The sequence below is a fragment of the Pleurodeles waltl genome, chromosome 3_1 (genome assembly GCF_031143425.1).
Source record: "Pleurodeles waltl isolate 20211129_DDA chromosome 3_1, aPleWal1.hap1.20221129, whole genome shotgun sequence".
Classification (NCBI taxonomy): domain Eukaryota; kingdom Metazoa; phylum Chordata; class Amphibia; order Caudata; family Salamandridae; genus Pleurodeles; species Pleurodeles waltl.
The window spans coordinates 239,440,078-239,463,299 of record NC_090440.1 but is presented as its reverse complement, the minus strand read 5'-3'; the positions used below and the strand labels follow the sequence as shown (position 1 = coordinate 239,463,299).

General features: G+C 46.2%; 1 protein-coding gene across 4 annotated transcripts in view; it reads left to right on the top strand.

The window, feature by feature from the left end:
• The window catches only part of CPEB1 (cytoplasmic polyadenylation element binding protein 1), a 376,131-nt gene that overhangs the window by 338,890 nt on the left and 14,019 nt on the right, over nt 1-23,222 (top strand). For all 4 annotated transcript variants that reach the window (XM_069222313.1, XM_069222312.1, XM_069222314.1 and 1 more), the window contains one exon: nt 679-759. In XM_069222313.1, coding sequence (XP_069078414.1) covers nt 679-759 — 81 coding nt within the window. The remainder of the gene's footprint in view (nt 1-678; nt 760-23,222) is intronic.

Genomic DNA, 23,222 nt, shown 5'->3' with positions numbered 1-23,222 from the left:
CAAGAGGCAAAGTTCATTGTAATCTCAATTTGTAGCATGTGTACATCCAGGAACAGTGCACACAATTGTCATGCCAAGCAAAATATTTTACTAAGTGCCCTCCCTGTCCTAAAATAGTTATATTGTAATTTGTACCCCCACCCTTTTCTGGTGCATAAATATTGCCTTGCCTGATAGACGCTCCGGCTCCATACGACTCAGCTGTCTTTTTGTGGTCAGAATATAGGACCATAGGTAGAAACCATTTCCCATACACAGAATGGGTAAAAGCCTCTGATACATCTGACCCATAGAAACCACCTTTTTATTCAGAAATGTTTGTATGTAGCAAGACCAAGTTCATGCACTTAAAATTTTTAGTTCCTACTTCCCAGACCACTTTTGGAGCGTTCTTAATACTACAACATCTATCTGAGCATAGTAGTATTAGTTTGTGCTGTGTGGGTGGTATTAGTCTGTGCTGTTTGAAGTTAACGTTTGAGGTTTTATTCAGATTCATGCATAATATGTTGCCTATTGCAATTACTAGACAGTTACAACTGAGTAATCATTTTGTCTTGTAAACTAAGCCTGTACTACGTGACCAGGTATGTGTTGTACTTAATTGATTTGCAGTGTTAAATATATATATATTTTTTTGAAGTAAACTAGTGAATAATTTCATTTAACCTGTTTTAGGTTCAAATTGATCCCTACCTAGAAGACTCCGTATGCCAGGTCTGCAATGCACAACCAGGCCCATTCTTCTGCAGAGATCAGGTAAATGCACCTATGTGTATGCTCCCCTTGTCCCAAGATCGTGTGAGGTTGGGAGAAAGTGGTATTTTTGCCTCTGTTAATGTCACTTATGTCCTCATGTAATATTTTTCTGCAATATTTTATATATGCATTATTTACTTTTTTCTTCACTGGGGCGTTTTAACAATGTTCTTTTATTTTTTTATGGAGGGGATATGTGTACCATTTGCTTAAGCTTGTAGTATTCTGTGCCTTGATTGGGCAGTTGAAGATCCATGCTGGGGTCCTTGGTGGTTGCGCCTTAATGTTTTGAGCATTCCCATGGTTTGTTTACTTTTACAGTAAAGGAAATAAAGTACTTTGTATTTCTCTGCATAGTCTTCAGCCTAACAGTACCTCACAACTTTGCATAAATAACAATTTAGGTTCTCATGACTTGTTGAAGGTGGTACAAGTCACTAACTAATTTGTGTAATGTTGGTAAATGGCCCAGGTGAACCATACAAACTGCTTATGCTTAAATGTACCCTAAGAAATATCCGGAAGTGCAGCAGTTAATGCATGCATTAGGAAGAGCTAGATCCTGTTGTATGTAGTTTGCTCAAGTTCAGCAGTATGTGGCAAGCTAAAATCTACAGTATGAGTTGCCAGTGAGGACCTTGCTCTGATCCAAGGAATGCAGATGGCAGTTTTGTAGCAGGTAGTGATCTGACTAGTCACTATCCTCAAACCTCATCTGAGGTTAAGCATTCTTTGTATCAATGTCCTTTGAGCACACTGGCCTTTATAAGGCACCATGTAATGTATATTTAATAATACTATATTTTACTGAATGCGGAGGAGGGCAAGGGGTACTGTTTTAACTGCAGTTGCCAGTGAGTTGGTACTGGTCCATTTGCACCACCCATTTACAGACCATTGCAGGATTGAGATTAGGCAGATTCCTTGTAACACAAACTCAGAATTGGTAATTGCATTTCCAGAGGGCCCCACCCCCCTTTCCATTCATTTGTTACTGGAATTGAGTGGAGTGGCTCTTAGATGAAGACTGCATATTCATCTAGGACGTACTGATAACACCAACCCAGTACCAGCCTAGCTGTTTGCTTATAGCCCAAAATTGATTCCCAGATAAGCTGGTAGGTTTGCATTAAGAGCTATAAGATTATCTTCAGTGATTGTGGTGTTCTACCTCAGTACAGCACTTTCCCTTTCAATTATGCAACCACAACTGCTGTCGGTACCAATTAACAGCCAGTCGGACAGTTTGTGTGGTCCCATGATCATATCTGGCACAGGTAAGATTCAGGAGTCCCTGCTTGCTTGTAGACAAAAAAAAACTGGCGTGGCAGTACTTGGGTGGGAGAGGGTGTTACAAGGTGGGAGTCTAATACTAAAATAATTTTAGCATTTTAAAACATGAAGAGGGCACCCCTTTCCATTCCTACTGTAGTAGGAGGGCTCCAGGTTGGCTCAGCCCTTACGCATGTCCCACGTATTGCAGGTACATTTTTCCATAGCTTTAATGTTCAAAAGATGTGACCACCCATGTGCTACGTCTGGACCTTGTTCCTTCTGAAAGTTCCATGTCAAGAGCTTACATAGTTTCTCCCACTTAAGACTTAAACAAATATATACACACACATTCACAAAATAGTATTTTCCAGCAGTTTCATTATGTATGAGGTAAAACAATGTGTGGTAAATATACAATCGGTTGTGAAACTAGTTGCAAGTTAAGACATAACAGTACTACATGGTAATGTCTGATTCCTGGTTAAGATTAACAGTGTGTTGACCAAAATTGCAAGTGTCCCTAATGGATATGCCATTTGAGTCCAGATTGTTTAAAGAGAAAACTGATTGGTGCCATAATGGTTTAAAGAAGTTCACACCGGATCATATTTGAGACTGTCTAAAGCTAAGCAATTTAACCAGCAGTATAGAACGTTCAGGGGCTATTCAAGTGGACTTTTCCTATAGCCCACATCGGTCCTCCTAACTTGTGCTCACAAGCAAATGCCCAGCTGGGCGGAGGCAGAATACAGCATTTCCCCCACTGAGATTAAGATCAGACATAATGGTTCTTTCAGATCAAAGCTGCTTTGCCCTGCCTTTAATATCCTTCTTGCCCCATCATCTTGTCCTGCCCCTCCCACTCCAGAGTGAATTTTGGAGTACACATCTGCGATCTCGATGTGAAGTCTTTTCCTGTCCAAGGCTACCATCCAGTGGGTGCCAGTGTTGAGAGAAAATGAACGCTTCTTGCGCCACTTTGACAGGATGGAGGCCTTGGCTGATACTGGAGTACAGCTATTTTGTGCTTTTCAGAGGAAAGGAAGGTGTCCTGCCTCCATAAAATGCTATTCGGATACCCAGACACCATTTTCAGATTGCAGGGGAGATTGACATTCTTCTGGTGGAAGATGAATAGAGGTTTTGCGGTGTCAATCTTTTCCTGACTCACATGCTGTGTATTATTCATCCATCTATTGATAGGGTCCGGAATCCTCCTATATAGGTTTTTTGTCAACCAATCCACCATTTGGTGTTGTATCCACCCTCTCATACGCCTTCCAAGGAAGCTCCCACTCATGGTCGCTGTCTTCAGATTTTTTTTTTTCCACTGTTCGGTCTGGAAGCCTTGCTCTTTCCAGTGTGCGAATAAGTTTAAAGGAAGCTTTTCGTCTAACAGAACCCATGGAAAATCTTTGAAAGGGAAGTACTGGAGGAGGAATATCTATCTAATGTCTTTCTGAGATGGGAGAATGCCCGGACAGGTGGGCTCCATGTGCCATGTGATATAGAGAAGACACTATCCAACGCGGCCAGAAGTGCCACCATGAATTCCTCCGGAAAGACAAATGTTAGGCATATACCGGTGTCTCACTAGACCACAATGGTGAGGACTACACAACCTGTGTGGATCTTAAACTGAAGATGCGGAGGGCAAGGGACAAGCACAGGCAGGCCCACTGTGCCATGCAGGGCCAGGAGCCTACTCCACAATGTTGAAGGTCATTGAAAAGGAAAGACAGCAGTGCTTGAGGAATTCTAAATTCCTCAAGTATTCAACTCCTAAAGAAGAGACTTAAGGGATGTCAAGGAACTAGCAAGTCAAGGTTTTGATTTTACCAGAACACATTGGCAAGACATCGAAACATAATCTCCTGAAAAAGGAATTGACTAAAGTCAAGGACATGGCCTATAGATGACATTGCTATGCAAGGGCATCTTATGGAGAAAAAAAAACTGATAAGTATGGAGTGCAATTATAGGAGTTATAAATCAATCCTGCTCCCTCCTAGGACCAGGAACCAGCTCCTGCCAATGCTGTCCAGCATATTGGATCAGGGGAGAAGAGCTTTGAAGGCGCCTGCAACGTGCAGAACTGACAGAGGGCAGAGAAATAATATAAACTCACCAAAGACCATTTATACTTAAGGGGAACAGTTCCAGATGACTATTATAGAAGCTACAGCTAGGAAAAAAACATTCCAACTAAGTCTAGGCCACCTCCAGACAAGGAAACGAAGATGAATATGGTAGACTGAAATTTCAAGTGAGGAGTTGCAACTCGAAGCATAGCAAACTCCAGTGCTCTTCAAAATAGGTTATGCATACCTGCAATGGGATGAACTGGCAGAGATAATGAAACACTTGCCTGAACAATACCATAGGAGCTGATTCCCTGGTGGAAGAGGGCAAAAACATCACCAATACATGCCTTAAGTTGGCACTGGATGCTGCAGACCCTGCAGGTCAACATATGGTGGCGGGAGCAACTTCGACACCATGCAGGGTTGAGGGTGTCTGGGTTTAAAACAGAAGTTCACTCGAACATAAACATGCTTTTCAATGGAGAACTGTTTGGAAATACAGCTGATGAAACCCTATAACAGCTGTAAAGGACAATACTCTGAGCTCTGAAATTTAAAGGTAATCCTAAAGGATGAACCACACCAGTCCAGAGGCCAGCAGAAAGAGGAGCCTTTCCTACTTCACCCTCATCATGGGTTTCAAGGCACAAGCCAAGCACAGGCAGCTCTCACATACTACCAGTGGGAGGCAGGATGAACTTCCTTCAGGAGCAGAGGAAGATAATGCCACAGTTGTCAAACATCAAAAAATATGGATATTGCATAGAACTGAAATGCCTCCAAGGAGACCAAGGGAAAAGGTCCAATCAAAGGTGGAAACTTCATGTCTACTCAGAGGTAGAGGAGTTGCTGGGAAAAGGAGCAATAGAAAGGGTGCCCAGAAGACCATGAATACAAGTTTCTTACCCTGACTGGCTAGTAAGAGTAAACTCATTAAGCAATTAATTGCAAAACAGATATACAGGTAGTGTTAGATGTATTATGTAAATACAAAAAAAATTCAGAACCGGACCAGAAGCAAGAATTAATACAGACAAAGGTTTCAAGATACTTGCCTGCACAAGAAGGGGCAATCTGACTTGAAGGACTGAGGCACACTATGGAGAAGATTGCCTCATGCATCCCTCATTCCATATGCAAGGCTTCATATGCGACCATTTCAGGAATGGCTACAAATGGCCCCACACTACAGGGAGTTGGGAGGATCTTCTGGTTGTCATGCAGAAAATAAAGGAGCAGTTAGCATGGTGGAACAGATCACATTTAACGGGAGGATCTTTAACACAACCAACCCAAACAGTAACTATTTCTACAGACTCCTCCTGTATGGGGGTAGGGATCACATATGGGCTTAAGGTCAGGTGTGTAGGTGGAACAAACAGTCTAGCACATCAATGTCCTGGAACTTAAAATGTTGTTCCTAGCCTTAAAAGCCTTTCGGAAAGAGTGGTGGGGAAAAATCTCCCATCCAAATAGGCAATACTACAATATTTTACATTAACTGGGAGGAACTCCATTATTTGTTCCATCAAGACTAGCGCAGGAGGTCTGGAAGTGGGCCAATCAGACAAGATTTACCTAACAGCAGTACATTGTCTATAGAAAGACAATGTGCAAGACAAACATAATCATAAATGGGAGCTCAGTCAAGTAGTACTCAAACAGATATTGAAACTTAGGGGAACACCAGAAGTAGATCTGTTTGCAGTGCAAACAAACACAAAATACCAATACTTTGTGTTGAGACATTCACACCACCAATCCCTGGAGAACCCTGTCGATAAATTGGTCATGTAGATTTGCTTAAGCTTTTCCCGCAGTACCACTGTTAGCGTTGTCTTGTTGGCATTTGTTGATACTTATTGCTCTTCAGCCCTTGGATGGGCTCTGTATCGGAGTAAAAGACTGGTACAGGAATATCACCGAATAACTCATTTATTCCACCTGTCTTCGTATTTTAAAGCCAAGGAATCTATCCCAGTATCTGGTGGCATGTCTTCCTCTAGGTAGGCAGTTGGCGATGAGTGAGTGTAAACAAGCAGAACCAACGCAGAAAAAGGCAGCAGTGAGATTAGTGGGGCCAAGGTTACCAATTCATGTGGTTCTCAGAAGGGATTTTTATATTTTAGACCTGATGTTTGACTGGTCAGCCCACTTGTCAGTGTGAAAGCAATGTAGAAGAAATTGAGCCCTCTACCCAGCCCAGGGGTTGACCCTGATGCAAAGTGAACCCAAAGATGGGCTGAGCAAACTCCTGACCGTGCATTTCAGTCCATCCACACTATTGAAAGATTTTACAGTCTATTAGGCAGTGCATTGGTTTGTTGTCCTTCACCCCCCCCCCAACCCCACCCCAAAATCCTAACCTGTTAATATTTAATTTTCTAAGCAGTTGTGGACCTCCAGGGGTCCTCCAACCACAGGTTGGGGAACCACTGGTCTATACACCTCATATGTTGGCTGCAGCAGACCATTTTCCTCTGCCGATTGGGAGAAAAATTAGTTTAAAAGAATATAGAAGTTACATAGTGATCTTCTTTGGGACTTTGTACATAGTGAAGCGGAGTCAGCTGATATTACTTCAACAAAAACTGCTAAGATGCTCTCACTATTCATTGGTACACATCTAAGGCAGTGCAACTAGACCTGAACTTCCAGAAGACCACCTCACAGAAGTTTGAAAAGAGAAATATCACTACTGCAGGGCGCAGGATTGCTAGTAATGAAAGGTGAATGTTCTCTGAACTAGCATTACTGAATTACCCTGCCTATAATTGAAGCAAACATTTTATGATGAGATAAGAAAGCAAACTTGTTGCGCTAAGACTGCAGTCCCAATTGTCTTAACCATTTGTAGCCCAACCCAAGTTCCCATATGGGAGCTGGGTAAGAGGAAAATGTAGTAATTTTACTTTCTTAGTCAGCTTTACGCTAAAGAGTGGGCTTAATCTGGTTCTGTTTTCCAGTTATCGGAATTCCATTCATATGCCATCTCTGCTCTTTTTATGGCTAGCTGATATACTCTAAAGAGATTATGGTAACAATCAAGGTAATGTCTGAAGGATACCTGATAAGGTGACTTATACTTCCTATGAAACAGCTGCCAGTGGTGGTCTTGGTCCTGTGGCTTCCTTGTTTAATTTTTCATAGGAAAACAGTCACTCTGCCATGCGAAAGGCAGAAGTCACCATTTTACTAATCTAATTCTATTAAGTTTCCTCAACCAATTCTTCCTGTACAGAAATTAAAAATGCTTCCTTTGGCTCAGATGTTGGCAGCTCTCCAGAGTAATCACTGGATTTGTTCAGTGACTCTCAACCACCTATTTTCCTGTAATGGTCCTGAGGGGAACTTTGGTGATCCAGCACGCTGGTACTTGAGTGCCACCTGTGTGTTCTAACTTTGATAGCAGCTGTCCTGTGGCTGCAACAGCAGATTGGTACTGAGACACCTCTTTTGAATAAAGTCCTGGTTAAGGTGAGTTCCTCATAATCAAGTTGTTGAACTGTGGAAAAAGAAAAAAACTTGTATCCCTCACTGATGTAAAGGGAGTTGGGTGGTACATGCTGTCAGTGTGGTATATATCTTACTTAAATACCATAGTATTTAAATATAAGAAAAAAATGGTCTACAAAAGTTTTGGTTTTATGTAAACTACCCAGTCATTTTGGTTTTTGACAGGATTAAGGACACCAGCTTGGCAACCTCCCCCCCCCCCCCCCCCCTAAAGATGCTACATACCTTGCCTGTGCAATGGAGCATTTCATAGCCAGTGAAAATGTTCGATAGTTCTGGAGGCTTCTGAAACTAGTTCATTGGGATTTGGGAATGGTGATGCATGTTCCCAACTCCTTAGTGGGAGGACACGTCCTCCTGCCCTTGCAACACAGGCTTAGAGTACAGAGGTTGGAAGGGGAACATTATAGGGAACTATAAGTTCGATGGCATCTGTCGCTGTAGATACGCATGTTTTGCATAGCTCGCCATCTGGTGTTGGGTCGGAGTGTTCCAAGTTGTTTTTCTTCGAAGAAGTCTTTCGAGTCACGGGACCAAGTGACTCCTCCTTTTGTCTCCATTGCGCATGGGCGTCGACTCCATCTTCGATTGTTTTTTTTCCGCCATCGGGTTCGGACGTGTTCCTGTCGCTCTGAGTTTCGGAACGGAAAAACAGCTAAATTTCGGAAGATTTTCGTCGGTATTGTTGCGTTCGGGATCGGCGTAGTTAGAATCAACACCGCATCGAAGATCGAAGAGCTCCGGAGCCCTTCGGGGTAGTTTTCGATCCCCCATCGGGGCCTGCTCGGCCCGACCGCGTGTAGAAGAACGCCGATGGAACAGACCCCGTTCCGTTCCTGTCCCAAATGCCACAACAAATACCCCTATACAGACCAACACTTGGTCTGTAACCTGTGCCTGTCACCTGAGCACAGTGAAGACACTTGCGAGGCCTGTCGTGCGTTCCGGTCCCGGAAAACACTCCGAGACCGTCGAGCCAGAAGACTTCAAATGGCGTCCACGCCGACAGCCCACCGAGAGTTCGAGATACAAGAAGAGGAAGAAACCTTTTCAATACACGAATCGGACTCCGAGGAATTAGACGATCCACGAACCGTGAGTAAGACGTCAAAAACCACTCATAAGAAGATTGTCAAGGGGACGCCACTGCCACCAGGCCATGGCTCCACCCATAAATTCGGTGACCGACCGTCGGCGCCGAGACCGTCCGACTCCGGTCGAGACACCGGCACGCAGCCTTCTCGGTACCGAGAAAGTGCTGGAGACCTACATCGACACCGAGATAGCGGTGTAGACACGGCTCGACGCCGAGACAGCGGCACCGACGAAGATAGACGCCGAGATGTTTCGACTCCGAAAAAGAAAAAAGTCACCTCGGAGCCGAAAAAAGATGCAGACAGGGTTTTGGTGCCAAAACAACCTGCAACCGACCCAGTTTCAGGCTCTTATACAGAAGAGCAATCTATGACCTCCCAAATGCGAAAGCATAGGTTTGAGGAAGACCTGCAATCCACTAATGTAGACCATACACAGAAACGTATTTTTATACAGCAGGGGAAAGGAAAGATAAGCACCCTTCCCCCTATTAGGAGAAAGAAGACTGGAATTTCAAACTGACCAAACACCACAAACAAAAATTGTGAAAAAGGTTACTCCGCCACCCTCTCCTCCACCTATAATGCACGTCTCACCAGCACAAACTCCATCACATTCCCCGGCTCACACCACCATGAGCCAAGGTGACCAGGATCCGGACGCATGGGACTTATTCGACGCCCCTGTGTCAGATAACAGTCCGGAGGCATACCCTACAAAGCCATCACCACCAGAAGACAGTACTGCATATTCTCAGGTGGTGGCTAGAGCAGCACAATTCCACAATGTAAGCCTCCACTCAGAACAAGTCGAGGATGACTTTCTATTCAACACCCTCTCCGCCACCCACAGCTCCTACCAAAGCCTGCCTATGCTCCCTGGTATGCTTCGGCACGCAAAAGACATCTTTAAGGAGCCGGTCAAAAGTAGGGCAATCACACCAAGGGTGGAAAAAAGTATAAAGCGCCTCCTACAGACCCTATTTTCATCACTACACAGCTGCCACCAGATTCTGTCGTTGTAGGAGCAGCTAGGAAAAGGGCCAACTCCCACACATCTGGGGATGCACCACCCCCAGATCAGGAAAGCCGCAAGTTTGATGCAGCTGGAAAGAGTCGCAGCACAAGCTGCAAACCAGTGGCGCATCGCTAACGCTCAGGCACTACTTGCGCGCTATGACAGAGCCCATTGGGATGAGATGCAACATCTCATTGAACATCTACCCAAAGACCTACAAAAGAGGGCAAAGCAAGTGGTTGAGGAAGGACAGAACATTTCAAACAACCAGATACGCTCCTCCATGGATGCAGCAGACACAGCTGCAAGAACAATAAATACATCTGTGACCATCAGAAGGCATGCATGGCTACGAACGTCTGGGTTTAAACCAGAGATTAAGCAGGCAGTTCTCAATATGCCATTCAACGAAAAAGAACTGTTCGGTCCAGAAGTGGACACGGCGATTGAGAAACTTAAAAAAGACACGGACACTGCTAAAGTCATGGGCGCACTCTACTCCCCGCAGAGCAGAGGAAATTACAGCACCTTCCGCAAAACACCCTTTAGAGTGGGGTTTCGGGGTCAGGCCACACAAGCCAGTACCTCACAGGCAACAACATCCAGTTACCAGGGACAGTACAGGGGAGGCTTTCGGGGCCAATATAGAGGAGGGCAATTCCCTAAGAATAGGGGAAAATTTCAAAGCCCCAAAACCCCTACAACTAAGCAGTGACTCACATGTCACTCACCCCCTCCACACAACACCAGTGGGGGGAAGAATAGGTCATTATTACAAAGCATGGGAGGAAATCACTACAGACACTTGGGTTCTAGCAATTATCCAAAATGGTTATTGCATAGAATTTCTACAATTCCCTCCAAACATACCACCGAGAGCACAAAATTTATCAAAACATCATTCCGAGCTCCTGGAGATAGAAGTTCAAGCACTATTGCAAAAGAATGCAATTGAGTTAGTACCAAACACACAAATAAACACAGGTGTTTATTCACTGTACTTCTTAATACCAAAGAAGGACAAAACGCTAAGACCAATCCTAGACCTAAGAATACTAAACACATACATCAAATCAGACCACTTTCACATGGTCACACTACAAGAAGTGTTACCATTGCTGAAACTACACGACTACATGACAACATTGGACCTCAAAGACGCGTATTTCCATATACCAATACATCCATCGCACAGGAAATACCTAAGGTTTGTATTTAAAGGAATACACCGCCAATTCAAGGTACTGCCTTTTGGTTTAACAACCGCACCAAGAGTCTTTACCAAATGTCTAGCAGTAGTCGCTGCACACATCAGAAGGCAGCAAATACATGTATTCCCGTATCTAGACGACTGGCTAATTAAGACCCATTCGTTAATAACGTGCTCACACCACACAAATCAAATCATACAAACCCTCTACAAACTAGGGTTCACAGTCAACTTCGCAAAATCCAACATTCTGCCATGCAAGGTACAACAATACCTAGGAGCCATAATAAACACAATAGGAGTAGCCACTCCAAGTCCACAAAGAATTCAAAATTTCAACATCATACAACGCATGTATCCAACACAAAGAATACAAGCAAAGATATTACAACTCCTAGGCATGATGTCTTCATGCATAGCCATTGTCCCAAACGCAAGACTGCACATGAGGCCCTTACAACAGTGCCTAGCATCACAGTGGTCACAAGCACAGGGTCACCTTATAGATCTGGTGTTAATAGACCGCCAAACTTACCTCTCGCTTCTATGGTGGAACAATATAAATTTAAACAAAGGGCGGCCTTTCCAAGACCCAGTGCCACAATACGTAATAACAGATGCTTCCATGACCGGGTGGGGAGCACACCTCGATCAACACAGCATACAAGGACAATGGAACGTACATCAAACAAAACTGCATATAAATCACCTAGAACTGCTAGCAGTTTTTCAAGCACTAAAGGCTTTTCAACCAATAATAGTTCACAAATACATTCTCGTCAAAACAGACAACATGACAACAATGTATTATCTAAACAAACAAGGGGGAACACACTCAACGCAATTGAGCCTGCTGGCACAAGATATGGCGTTGGGCAATTCACAACAAAATTCGCCTAATAGCACAATTTATCCCAGGGATTCAGAATCAACTCGCAGACAATCTCTCTCGATCACCAACAGGTCCACGAATGGGAAATTCACCCCCAAATTCTGAACACTTACTTCACGCTCTGGGGAACACCTCAAATAGACTTGTTTGCGACAAAAGAGAACGCAAAATGCCAAAACTTCGCATCCAGATACCCACACAGGCAGTCCCACGGCAATGCCCTATGGATGAACTGGTCAGGGATATTTGCCTACGCTTTTCCTCCTCTCACTCTCCTTCCTTATCTGGTAAACAAACTCAGTCAAAACAAACTCAAACTCATATTAATAGCACCAACTTGGGCAAGGCAACCCTGGTACACAACGCTGCTAGACCTATCAGTAGTACCCCACATCAAACTGCCCAACAGGCCGGATCTGTTAACACAACACAACCAAAAGATCAGACACCCAGATCCAGCATCGCTGAATCTAGCAATCTGGCTCCTGAAATCCTAGAATTCGGGCACTTACAACTTACCCAAGAATGTATGGCAGTCATAAAGCAAGCCAGAAGGCCATCCACCAGGCACTGCTATGCCAGTAAATGGAAGAGGTTTGTTTGCTACTGCCATATTAATCAAATCCAACCATTACACGCAACCCCAAAACATGTAGTGGGTTACTTGCTTCACTTACAAAAATCTAACCTAGCTTTCTCTTCCATTAAAATACACCTTGCAGCAATATCTGCATACCTGCAGCCTACCTATTCAACTTCCCTATATAGGATACCAGTCATTAAAGCATTCATGGAGGGCCTTAAAATAATTATTCCACCAAGAACACCACCTGTTCCTTCATGGAACCTAAATGTTGTCTTAACTAGACTTATGGGTCCACCTTTTGAACCCATGCACTCCTGCGAAATACAGTTCCTAACATGGAAGGTTGCATTTCTCATCGCCATTACCTCTCTAAGAAGAGTAAGCGAGAATCAGGCGTTTACAATACAAGAACCTTTTATACAACTACACAAAAATAAGGTCGTCCTAAGGAATAATCCTAAATTTCTACCAAAAGTTATTTCACCGTTCCATCTAAATCAAACAGTGGAACTTCCAGTGTTCTTCCCACAGCCAGATTCCGTAGCTGAGAGGGCACTACATACTTTAGATGTCAAAAGAGCATTAATGTATTACATTGACAGAACAAAGAGCATCAGGAAAACTAAACAGCTATTTATTGCATTCCAAAAACCTCATGCAGGAAACCCAATATCAAAACAAGGTATAGCCAGATGGATAGTTAAATGCATCCAAATCTGCTACCTTAAAGCTAAACGACAACTGCCCATTACACCAAGGGCACACTCAACCAGAAAGAAAGGTGCTACCATGGCCTTTCTAGGAAACATCCCAATGCAAGAAATATGTAAGGCAGCCACATGGTCTACGCCTCACACATTCACCAAGCACTACTGTGTAGACGTGTTATCCGCACAACAAGCCACAGTAGGTCAAGCCGTATTAAGAACATTGTTTCAGACTACTCCCACTCCTACAGGCTGAGCCACCGCTTTGGGGAGGTAACTGCTTACTAGTCTATGCAAAACATGCGTATCTACAGCGACAGATGCCATCGAACTGAAAATGTCACTTACCCAGTGTACATCTGTTCGTGGCATCAGTCGCTGTAGATTCACATGTGCCCACCCGCCTCCCCGGGAGCCTGTAGCAGTTCGGAAGGTACCTTCAACTATTTGTATATATATTATTTTAACCTTAAATAGGTACATACTTAGTCACTCCATTGCATTGCCACTATTACTACAATACAACTCCTACCTCACCCTCTGCGGGGAAAAACAATCGAAGATGGAGTCGACGCCCATGCGCAATGGAGACAAAAGGAGGAGTCACTCGGTCCCGTGACTCGAAAGACTTCTTCGAAGAAAAACAACTTGTAACACTCCGACCCAACACCAGATGGCGAGCTATGCAAAACATGCGAATCTACAGCGACTGATGCCACGAACGGATGTACACTGGGTAAGTGACATTTTCATTCCCCATAATGGATATCTGACAAATTGGATATGTCTATGGTTGTAAACAAGTTGTGCTAAAGGCAGTTTAGTTTGAATGTGTTCTATTAATGCTGGTCTTGGGTGGTCGCAAGTACTTTCTGTCAGGGAAGGTGAAACCCTCTCCTCTCTGGAGCTAGGACTTGCAACAATGTAGGTTTCTACTAGTCTTCTGCGTTGTGGTGATTAGCAAGACACCCCAATTGTAAATGGATTCCTCGACTTGTTGCAGAATTTAAATCTTCCACGTAACTTACTTTTTTTTCGTGTATGAGGGGGTGTTTAACTGCACAGCTCACTACAGTAGTGCTCACTACAGTAGTTCAGCTTGAACGCACAGTATCTGATAGACTTCCAGTTGCAGATTCCTTACCTTAGAGTTTTCCCCCAGGTGTCAGACTAGATCTGGAGATTTTTTCTTCAAATACCCTTGTGCGTCAGTAGGTGGCGTCAATTGAGACTGCAGGCATTGTTGGCATTAGTCTTAGTGATGACGTTGGGAGTAGTACATAGATGCCACCTCAGCACAGTGACGTCAGTTCTTTTCTTTCCACGCCATGTGCTGATCCGGGGAGCTACCCTGGTCTCTTGCCTGATTTTGACCCTTTTGAGGGTTTTTTGAGGAGGAGGAGGAGGAAGGGGGGGGGGGGGGGGGGGAGTAGTCAAGGAAGACTGGTTTCAAACTGTACGAGGACTGTCACCGCATGTCAGTGACTGATCCGTATCAGGTCTGTTTGTGGTGCCTGCAGCGTGACCACAACAGACCCTCCCCCCCCCCCCTTTTCCTCCTCATCCCCAACAGTCTGAACGGCATCTGCTGACGCGGACGGTTTGATGGGGCCGATTCTGACCCTTTTTCTTATGTGTACAAATTCAGGAAAGGATTGGAGGGTCCCTGGACCCTTATGAATACTGGATGACCCTAATTTGGACTGGGCACAGGAGTTCAGTGAGGCCAGTGGCCTGGACACTTCTTTAGACGTTGGCATGCTGTCTCCTACCTTTCCTACAGTGGAAGGAGTGATTTATTCTATGGTGGTCAGTAGGGCAGCTGAGGTCCTTGGCCTTGAGCTGCCCAATGTTCAGGTCAGGCCAAATCTGCTGACAGGTGCTTCAGCCAGGGGCTTCCACATCTGAGCCCCTTTTGCCATTCAACCAAGCCCTCACCAATGTCCTATTGGGTACTTGGTCCAGACCCAACACAGGGGCTCCTGTGCACAGGACTACTGTGTGCTGCCATCGGCCCACCCTGAACTACTCTAAATTCCTGTCCTAACACTCCACGCCCGAGAGCCTTGTTATCCAGGCTTCCTCTTCCTCAGTCCCATTCTCTTCTGCACCCCCGGATTGAGAATCAAAAAGGCTGGAACAATTTGGGAAGTTTTCTTCCTCCAGTCTCACGCTGCAGTCTGTGAACACCACATGCCTTTTGGGCCACTATACCAACTCTTTGGGATACAGTCAAGCAGGTTCTGCCACAGATACCGGAGGAGACCCATGCTATCGGATCCCAAGCTATCACTCATGGAAAGATGTGGCAAAGTTGACGATCAGATGTAGGCTGGACACAACCAACTCTAGATTGGCTGTGACGACGGTGGCCTTGAGGCGCCATGCCTGGTTGCATACACCTGGGTTTTTGGGATGTCCAAACTCTTATGGACATACCCTTTGGCTCCCGTCTCTTTGGAGATGAGGCAGACTTAGGTTTGGAGAGGTTCAAGGACTCCCAGGCTACAGCTCAGTCCCTCAGCCTTTCCACTGCTTCTCGCCCCCAAATCTGCCTTTTGCTTCTTTCATGGCTAAGGAAGGAGCTCATTGCGTCCCTATCCCAGCCACCTTGCCACCCATGCTGTTCAGCTGCTGCATGGCTGGGGACACTGAATCCAGCATGGGACAGGGAACCAGCTGTCTGCCTAGTCCACCCCTGTGCCTGCTGCAGCCTCCAAACCCTCCTAATCAGTCTCCTCACTCCAATCCAGTTGGTAGCAGGATTCGCCATCACCTGCCCCACTGGGAATCGATCACTACAGACAGGTGGGTTTTGCAGATCGTTCGAAAGGGCTACTCACTCCCCCTTGATTCTGCCCCACCAGCCATTCCTCCATCAGTCAGCCATCTTCCGGAGGATCATTTGGCACTTTTCTGCCAGGAAGCTGCAGCTCTCTTGGCCAAGGGAGCCATAGAGAAGGTCCCTGCGCCAGAGTTAGGTTGTGGTGGTTGTTCCCACTACTTTCTGGTGCCCAATAAGGACAAGGGCTTATCCTATCTTATCGGGACCTCAATTTCCTTCTCGAAGGACATTCAAAATCCTCACCCTGGCTCCGGTCCTGTCTGCCTTGGACCCAGGGGACTGGATGGTAGCATTGGACTTGCAGGACGCTTTTTCCACATTCCCATCCTGCCTGCCCACAGACATTACCTACGATTCGTGGTAGGTCACAAGCACTTTCAATTTACTGTGCTCCCCTTCGGCCTTACCAGTGCCCCTGTGGTGTTCACGAAAGTAGTGGCGGTGGTTGCACCTCAGGTTAGGGGTCTGTCTTCCCTATACCTTGCCAATTGGCTGTTGAAGGTGGACTCTCCCCAGAAATGCGTCTCCCACCTTCAGATTATGGCAAGCGTCCTGCACACACTGTGGTTCACCATAAACATGCTAAAGTCACACCTGACCCCCCCCCCCCCCCCCCCCCCCCCTCAGATGCTCCCTTTCATCAGAGCTATTGTGGACACCTTGCAGTTTCAGGCTTATCCTCCCGAAAAGCAAGTCCAAGATATTCAGGCTATGATTCAGGTCTTTCAGCCTCCGTCTTCAGTTTCAGTGAGACTGACTGAGGCTGCTGGGCCTCATGGCTCCTGCTAGTGACACATGCCAGATGGCATATGCGGGCTCTGCAATGGGACTTGAAGTTCCAGTGGGCGCAGCATCAGGCACATCTGACATGGTTCAGATCTCAGAGGACTGCGAAAAACCTGCAGTGGTGGCTTTTGAATCCGCATTGGGTCCACGGCAGAGCTCTCCCTTCCCCAGCCTGATCTATCCTTAGTGACAGATGCATCACTTTTGGGATGGGGTAGCCACATGGGAGAGGTTGCGATCAGGAGCCTCTGGGCTCCATATCCGTCTTCAGGAGATCCTGGGAGATCACAGGCTTGCATTGAAAGCATTTCTTCCCTCTCTCCAAGGGAAAGTAGTGCAAGTGTTCAGACAACACTACTGCCATGTACTACTGCAACAAAAAGGGTGGAGTAGGGTCCTGGATCCTTTGTCAGGAAGCTGTATGCCTCTGGATATGGCTAGAACATCTGGACATTACCCTAGTGGTTCAACATCTGGCGGGCTCTCTGAACACCAGAACAGACTCAGCTGTCGATGGCGTCTCCATCCAGAGGTGGCGCAAGGTCTTTAATCCTTTGTTTAGCCCAGCAGGACTCTGCTTTGGGCCCCCTTAAAAGGTATTTATGGTCCATTTCGGCCTTTAAGTTACCTAATCATCCCTCACTAAGTCTCCTATTGTCTATCGATTCCTTAAAGGTCTCATCCATTTATCATGCCTCAGTGGGACCTCAGTCTTGTCCTTACTTAATGTGTACTCCATTTGAGCTGATGCACAATTGCCCTTTATGGCGTCTAACTTTTAAAGACTGTTTTTCTTGATGCCATCTCTTCTGCTCGCAGGGTGAGTGAGCTCCAGGCTTTCCTCAAAGCCCCCATACTTGTCTGTGCACTAAGGCTTCCTTCCCAAGGTTATGCCTTTTCATGTAGGCCAGTCCATCACCTTGCCTACTTTTCACGCACCCCTACATCCTTCTCATGAGGAGAGCGTTGGCGGTCTATTTAGATTGTACTAAAGATATCCGGGTGGACGATCAACTTTGTTGGATATGTGGGTGCGCAGAAAGGAAAAGCAGTGCAAAAACATACCATCTCTCAATGGGTACTTTGCCTGAAGATGTGCTATGCTTTGGCCGAGAAGCAACCCCTGAGGGCTTGCTTGCTCATTCTACCAGAGCAACTGCTCCTGCCACTGCATTAGCACGCAGAGTTCCTGTCCTGGATATCTGCCAGGCAGCTACATGTGCATCCCTGCACACGTTTGCTAAACATTACTGCCTGGACAGTCGAGTCCGTCAGGATGGCTACTTTGGTCGTTCGGTCCTGCAGGACTTTCTAGTATGATCTTGATTCACAGCCCACCTCCAAGGATGGCATTGCTTGGGTATCTATTCAAATGTAAGGAATCTGAAACTAGAAGTCTCAGATGCACAAGTTTCTTACCTTCGATAACAATAGATCTAGTAGACGTATTCTAGTTGCAGATTCCTTATTGGCCCGCCCATTCTCCCCACTTGAACTGATTTCTGGGGACAGGAAATTCCCATTCAGGATCTTGGCTCTGCTGCACCAATCTGGTCTTTGCAGCTCTGTGCTTTGGCGTGGAAAGTAGTTAAAAGACGGTCACTGCACTGATGTGGTATCTATGTACTACAGATGTTATCAGGGTGACTACGACGCCAAGGACACCTGCAGAGTCGACAGATCCCACCTACTGACGCACAAGGGTATTGCTCGAAGAAAATAAATATCTGGATCCAGTCTGATGCCAGGGGAACATTGCTGACGTGTCTCTAAAACAGTTTAACAAAGTGAGCGAGATACAAGCTTAGTTCCCAGCCCCCTTTTACCTGATTTTATCAAAATTGGTGCTGTGAATCATTGCTTTTGCAGTGGTGACTCCTTTCCACCTGTGACTTTCACCCTCCCAATCTATCCAGTGTCCTAACCACAAAGGAGCTGCTGCATTGGTTGGATTCTAGGTGGACTGTTGACTATCTGGATCACACTAAAGACATACAACTGGATGAACCAGCTTTGTCTGCTACAAAGAAGGCTAAAAATATACAGAAAAGAACCCTATCAAGTTGTAACATGTGCATCAAAGCATGCTATGCCTTGGCCAAGATCCTCCAGAAGGACTTGGTACTTTTCAGCATGGCCAAATCCACAGCTTCTGCTGTTGCCAGGGGAGTTACTATTTGAGATCTGCATAGTGTGCGGGTGGCTCTGGACCCTTTTGCCAAGCACTGCTGTCTGGATTGTTAAGTATGTAGGGTTGGGCACTTTGCCAGGCCTGTTAAGGATATTCTTTAACTATCAGCCCTCATCTATAGGCAGAGTATTTCTCTGTACTCTCCGCTACTGCTGAGGAATTATCAGAAGGAAGTTACCTGGATTAACAATCTTTGTGATGGATACTACCTGCAGAGTTTTCACCAGCCCACCTGCTTCACCAGAAACAGTTACCACAGTTAAGTAACTTATCTGATAACTTCCATCTGCAGCTTCCTAACCTTTTCTGTACTCTCCAGGCGTTGGACTGGATGCAGACTATTTTTGTGACCAGTCCCCCTGCACTCTGGTATGTGGCATCAACCGGCTCGGAGTCGGTCGGGTAGTCTGTGACACACTGCTGGTCCTATACAGGAGCCACACAGGCACTCAAATCAGTACTTTTCTTTCCACTCCAGCTAAGTACGGATTTGAAGAACTACCCCTCATTCACTTTTTGATGGGCTTTTTTCTTCTTCAACTTTTTGTAGTCAACACAGAGCCAGATGGGCATCTTAAGACTCCAACTTTGGCACTGGCAGGAGTCTTGACTCCTTTTTTGGATCCTGAGCCCTTTTTCTATGAACTAGCCTTCAGGGATGACTGGGACTAGTCACTGGACTTTCAAATACAGCCCTATAAAGAAATGGACTGGCATGAATACTTGGGTGAGGGCAGCAGATTCAACACCTCCAGATACTGGCATACATTCTCACCTTACTGTGGCTACAGCAGAGGGGGCTTCTTGCACTATGGTGGTGAGGGTAGCTGAGGTCTTGAACCTTTAACTGCCCTCGGTGGCAGTCAAGACTAACTTCTTGACCGATGCTGCAACCAGGTACTTCCTCCTCAGAACATCTGCTCCTATTCAATTATGCTTTCACTGACAGCCTACTGGGTACCTGGTGGAAACCCACCACAGGTTTGCCTGCCACGATCGCCCTGCATCTAGGGACCCACATTTTTTGATGCCACAACCCACACCTGAGATCTTGGTGCTCCAAGCCTCTCCCTAGGCATGGTGTTTTAACTTCTGCTCCCCTGCCAGGGAATCCAAAAGGTCTGGGGAAGATGTTTTCTTCTACCAGCCTTGTATTGTGGTCCATGAACACAGCATGCATTTTTGGTGGCTGTTCCCATACACTGTGGGATATGGTTGCACTAGTGGTACCACAGGTCCCGGAGGAGGCCCAGGCTGTACTTTGGCTGTTGCTGACTAGAGAGATGCAGCAAAGTTCACTATCCATTTTGGATTTGACACAACTAACCTGATAGGTAGAGCAGTTTCTTTGGCAGTGGCCCTGAGTCGCCACATCTAGCTGGGGACGTCTGCCTTTTCGGGGGATATCCAGGCTTCTTTGAACACGCCCTTTGGCACCCATCTCTTCAGAGACTAGGCAGACTACGCATGAGCAATAGGAGTCTCATGCTCCCCTCCCAAGTCCCCCACCCAAACAGCAGCCTCTAAACCTTCCTAGTCTGACTCTCCCCTGCCATGGCCCAGTTAATGACAGGATTTTCTATCTCCTGCTCTGGTGGCAATCCATTAAGTTAGGTGGGTTTTGATAAATAGTCCGAAGGGCCTGTTCGAAGGCTTCTATGCTGTCCCTTTGTACACCACTATCCTGCGATCAGATGACAAAGGATCTGTTACATGCTGTACACCGGATAGTCAAGAAGACGCTGGAAGCGGATTTCACAGTACATTCCTCAGCCTTTATTGAAGATTAAAGATAAGTTCTTCCGGAGGGAAGCATCCCAACCGCCATCTCACACAGCAAACTCCAACCGTCTCCACTTGTCCACTCTAGAATCTCCCAACATTCTTAATCCACGCATCACCATTCCAATAAACACCTGAATATAACAGGATCACTTGTTTCTTTTCAAAGGAAGTTACAGCTCTTGGCCAAGGGCGCCATCGAGCGCGTTCCTGGACCAGAAGTAGGCTGTGGTTGCCAATCCTGCTGCTTTCTGGTCCCCAAAAAGGACAAGGGTCTCTGCCGTATCTTAGACACTCAGTCCCTTCATCTTTCTCAAGGAGAAATTAAAGATGCTCACTTTAGCTAACATCCTATCTGCCCTAGACCCAGGAGACTGAATGGTACAGTTGGTCTTGCAGGACACTTTTCACATCCACGTCCTGCCTGCCCGCAGGTGTTGAGGTTCACAGTAGGCTAGGAGCACTCCGTTCACCGTGCTTCACTTTGTCCTTTCCAATGCCCTTTGGGTGTTCACCAAGGTGATTGCAGTGGTTTAAACTAATCTGCAGAGATCAGGTGTGTAGGAAAGTGCCTTTTTGACAGTTACCCCCCACCTTTTGAATTGCATCTGTGATTTCGACAAAGTGCATTGGGTTCCTGAAATCCAGATCCACAGTGCCAGATCTTTTCCAAAACTGCAGTTTCCCCAATTGGCAAAACCTTTAGCACCCTCTAAGTCCCTGGTAAATGATAACCCTGGTGCTTGGGGTACTAAAGTTTCCTTAAGGGCTGCAGCATGAATTGAGTATGGGACCCCTCACCAAGCACATGACAAGCTGCCATTGCAGGCTGCATGTTTTGGTGCGGACAAAAGTGAACTCATGGCAGTCTGTGCGCCATGTCACCTAACACTGCATGCAGTGTCATAATGTACCCTGCCTTAGGGGTGTAACGCCTGCTAGAGGGATATTGCATGTGAAGGCATTTTGGTATGAGCAGATGCCGGTCTGTCGATTCTCACATATAGTAAGTGTCCAGGGAAGCCATTTTAAATGCATGTGCTGGACACTGGTCACTAAGTTTCCCAGCTACATGATGGCTTCTCTAAAGATAGGGATGTTCCCTGCACCCAGAGGGCGGCGTAGAGGTGCCCTGTGACACCCTACTGGTCTCAGGTGTGGTCACTGAGCAGTTTCTGACAGCCTGCCACCGAAACTGTTTTGGACGCCTATAGTGAGATCCCTCAGGCAGTCCAGAGCAAAAGCCTGTCTGGGAAGAGGGTGTTAAACACACACCTCTGCCGCCACCACCACCACCTGAAATGCAAACCTGTCTCTTCTCACAGGAGAGGACACTCCCCAACCCCCAGCTCATTTGGCACCTGGACTGGCTGGAAATTTAGCTAGTCAGGTAGGCGTGCCACCTCCATGCTACCACCCCCTAAGGTGGGGTATTGAGAGTGACGCATCCTGCAATTGTGACTCCTAAAACCTGGGAGGGCTGCCTGCCTTCAATGAAGAATCAATACCTCATTTGAACAGCGGACCTGTTCTGTAAAAACCTCCAATAAAGGGACTCTGAACTGCCAAATGCCTACACCTGAAGTCACCACTGCACCTGCTTTCTCCGACCTGAGGTGCAGCGGACCACCAGTGCCAACAAGGTTCTCCAAAGTCCATTGTAGTTTCACCCCTCCTGGACTTCCCAAAGTCGCCTGCGGTCTCTGCACACAGGCCCCCTCTCCAGCAGCTTCAATGGTGTGTGAAATCAGACATCTAAAACAGCCACTGCACCGGTGTACTCCGGCCTGAGTGGAAGTGGGCTCTTGGTGTCCACAAAGTTCCCCAGCTCTCCTTAGCTAGAGTTCACTGTGGTTTTGCCCCTCCTAGACTCTGACACCTGCAGCCTTAGTCTACAGGGACCCCTCAACCGTGAGTGCTCCCAGACATGGAACTGTCACCAAATGTACTTCTACACCTGTTGTCCCTGACCCGGTGAGAAATACCAAAAGTGCATTTATGTCCCTGAGCACCCCACATTTGTAACCTACCTGTTGGCTGACCCCCAACTGCCAGTCTTACCCTAAATCCATGATGACCTTGTCCAACTTTTGCTTTCATTAGCAGGTTACTGTCCAGAGAGCAGAGTTGGAGTACCATTGAGAGGGAAGATTTTGCTGTGGGTTGGTCCCTGAAGAAGCTGCGGCCATACTTGTTTGGCTCACTTATGTGTTCAAACTGACCAGACCTCTCGGATGGCCACTGCAAATGAAAGGTGAAAACACCAAACTAAGGTGGTTCATCTCCCTATAGGGAATGATCTTTTCAGTGGAACCATGCCAATGCAGATGGCCTTTCTAGGTTATTTCACTAAAGATTTACTCTTCTTGGGAAAGGTTAGTTCCTCCCTCCTTCGTTTGGGAGGATGTTATGTAGGACAATGCCTTTGTGACAGTTAACTGCCCCCTCACCCCCCGCTTATTGCCTGGTACATGATG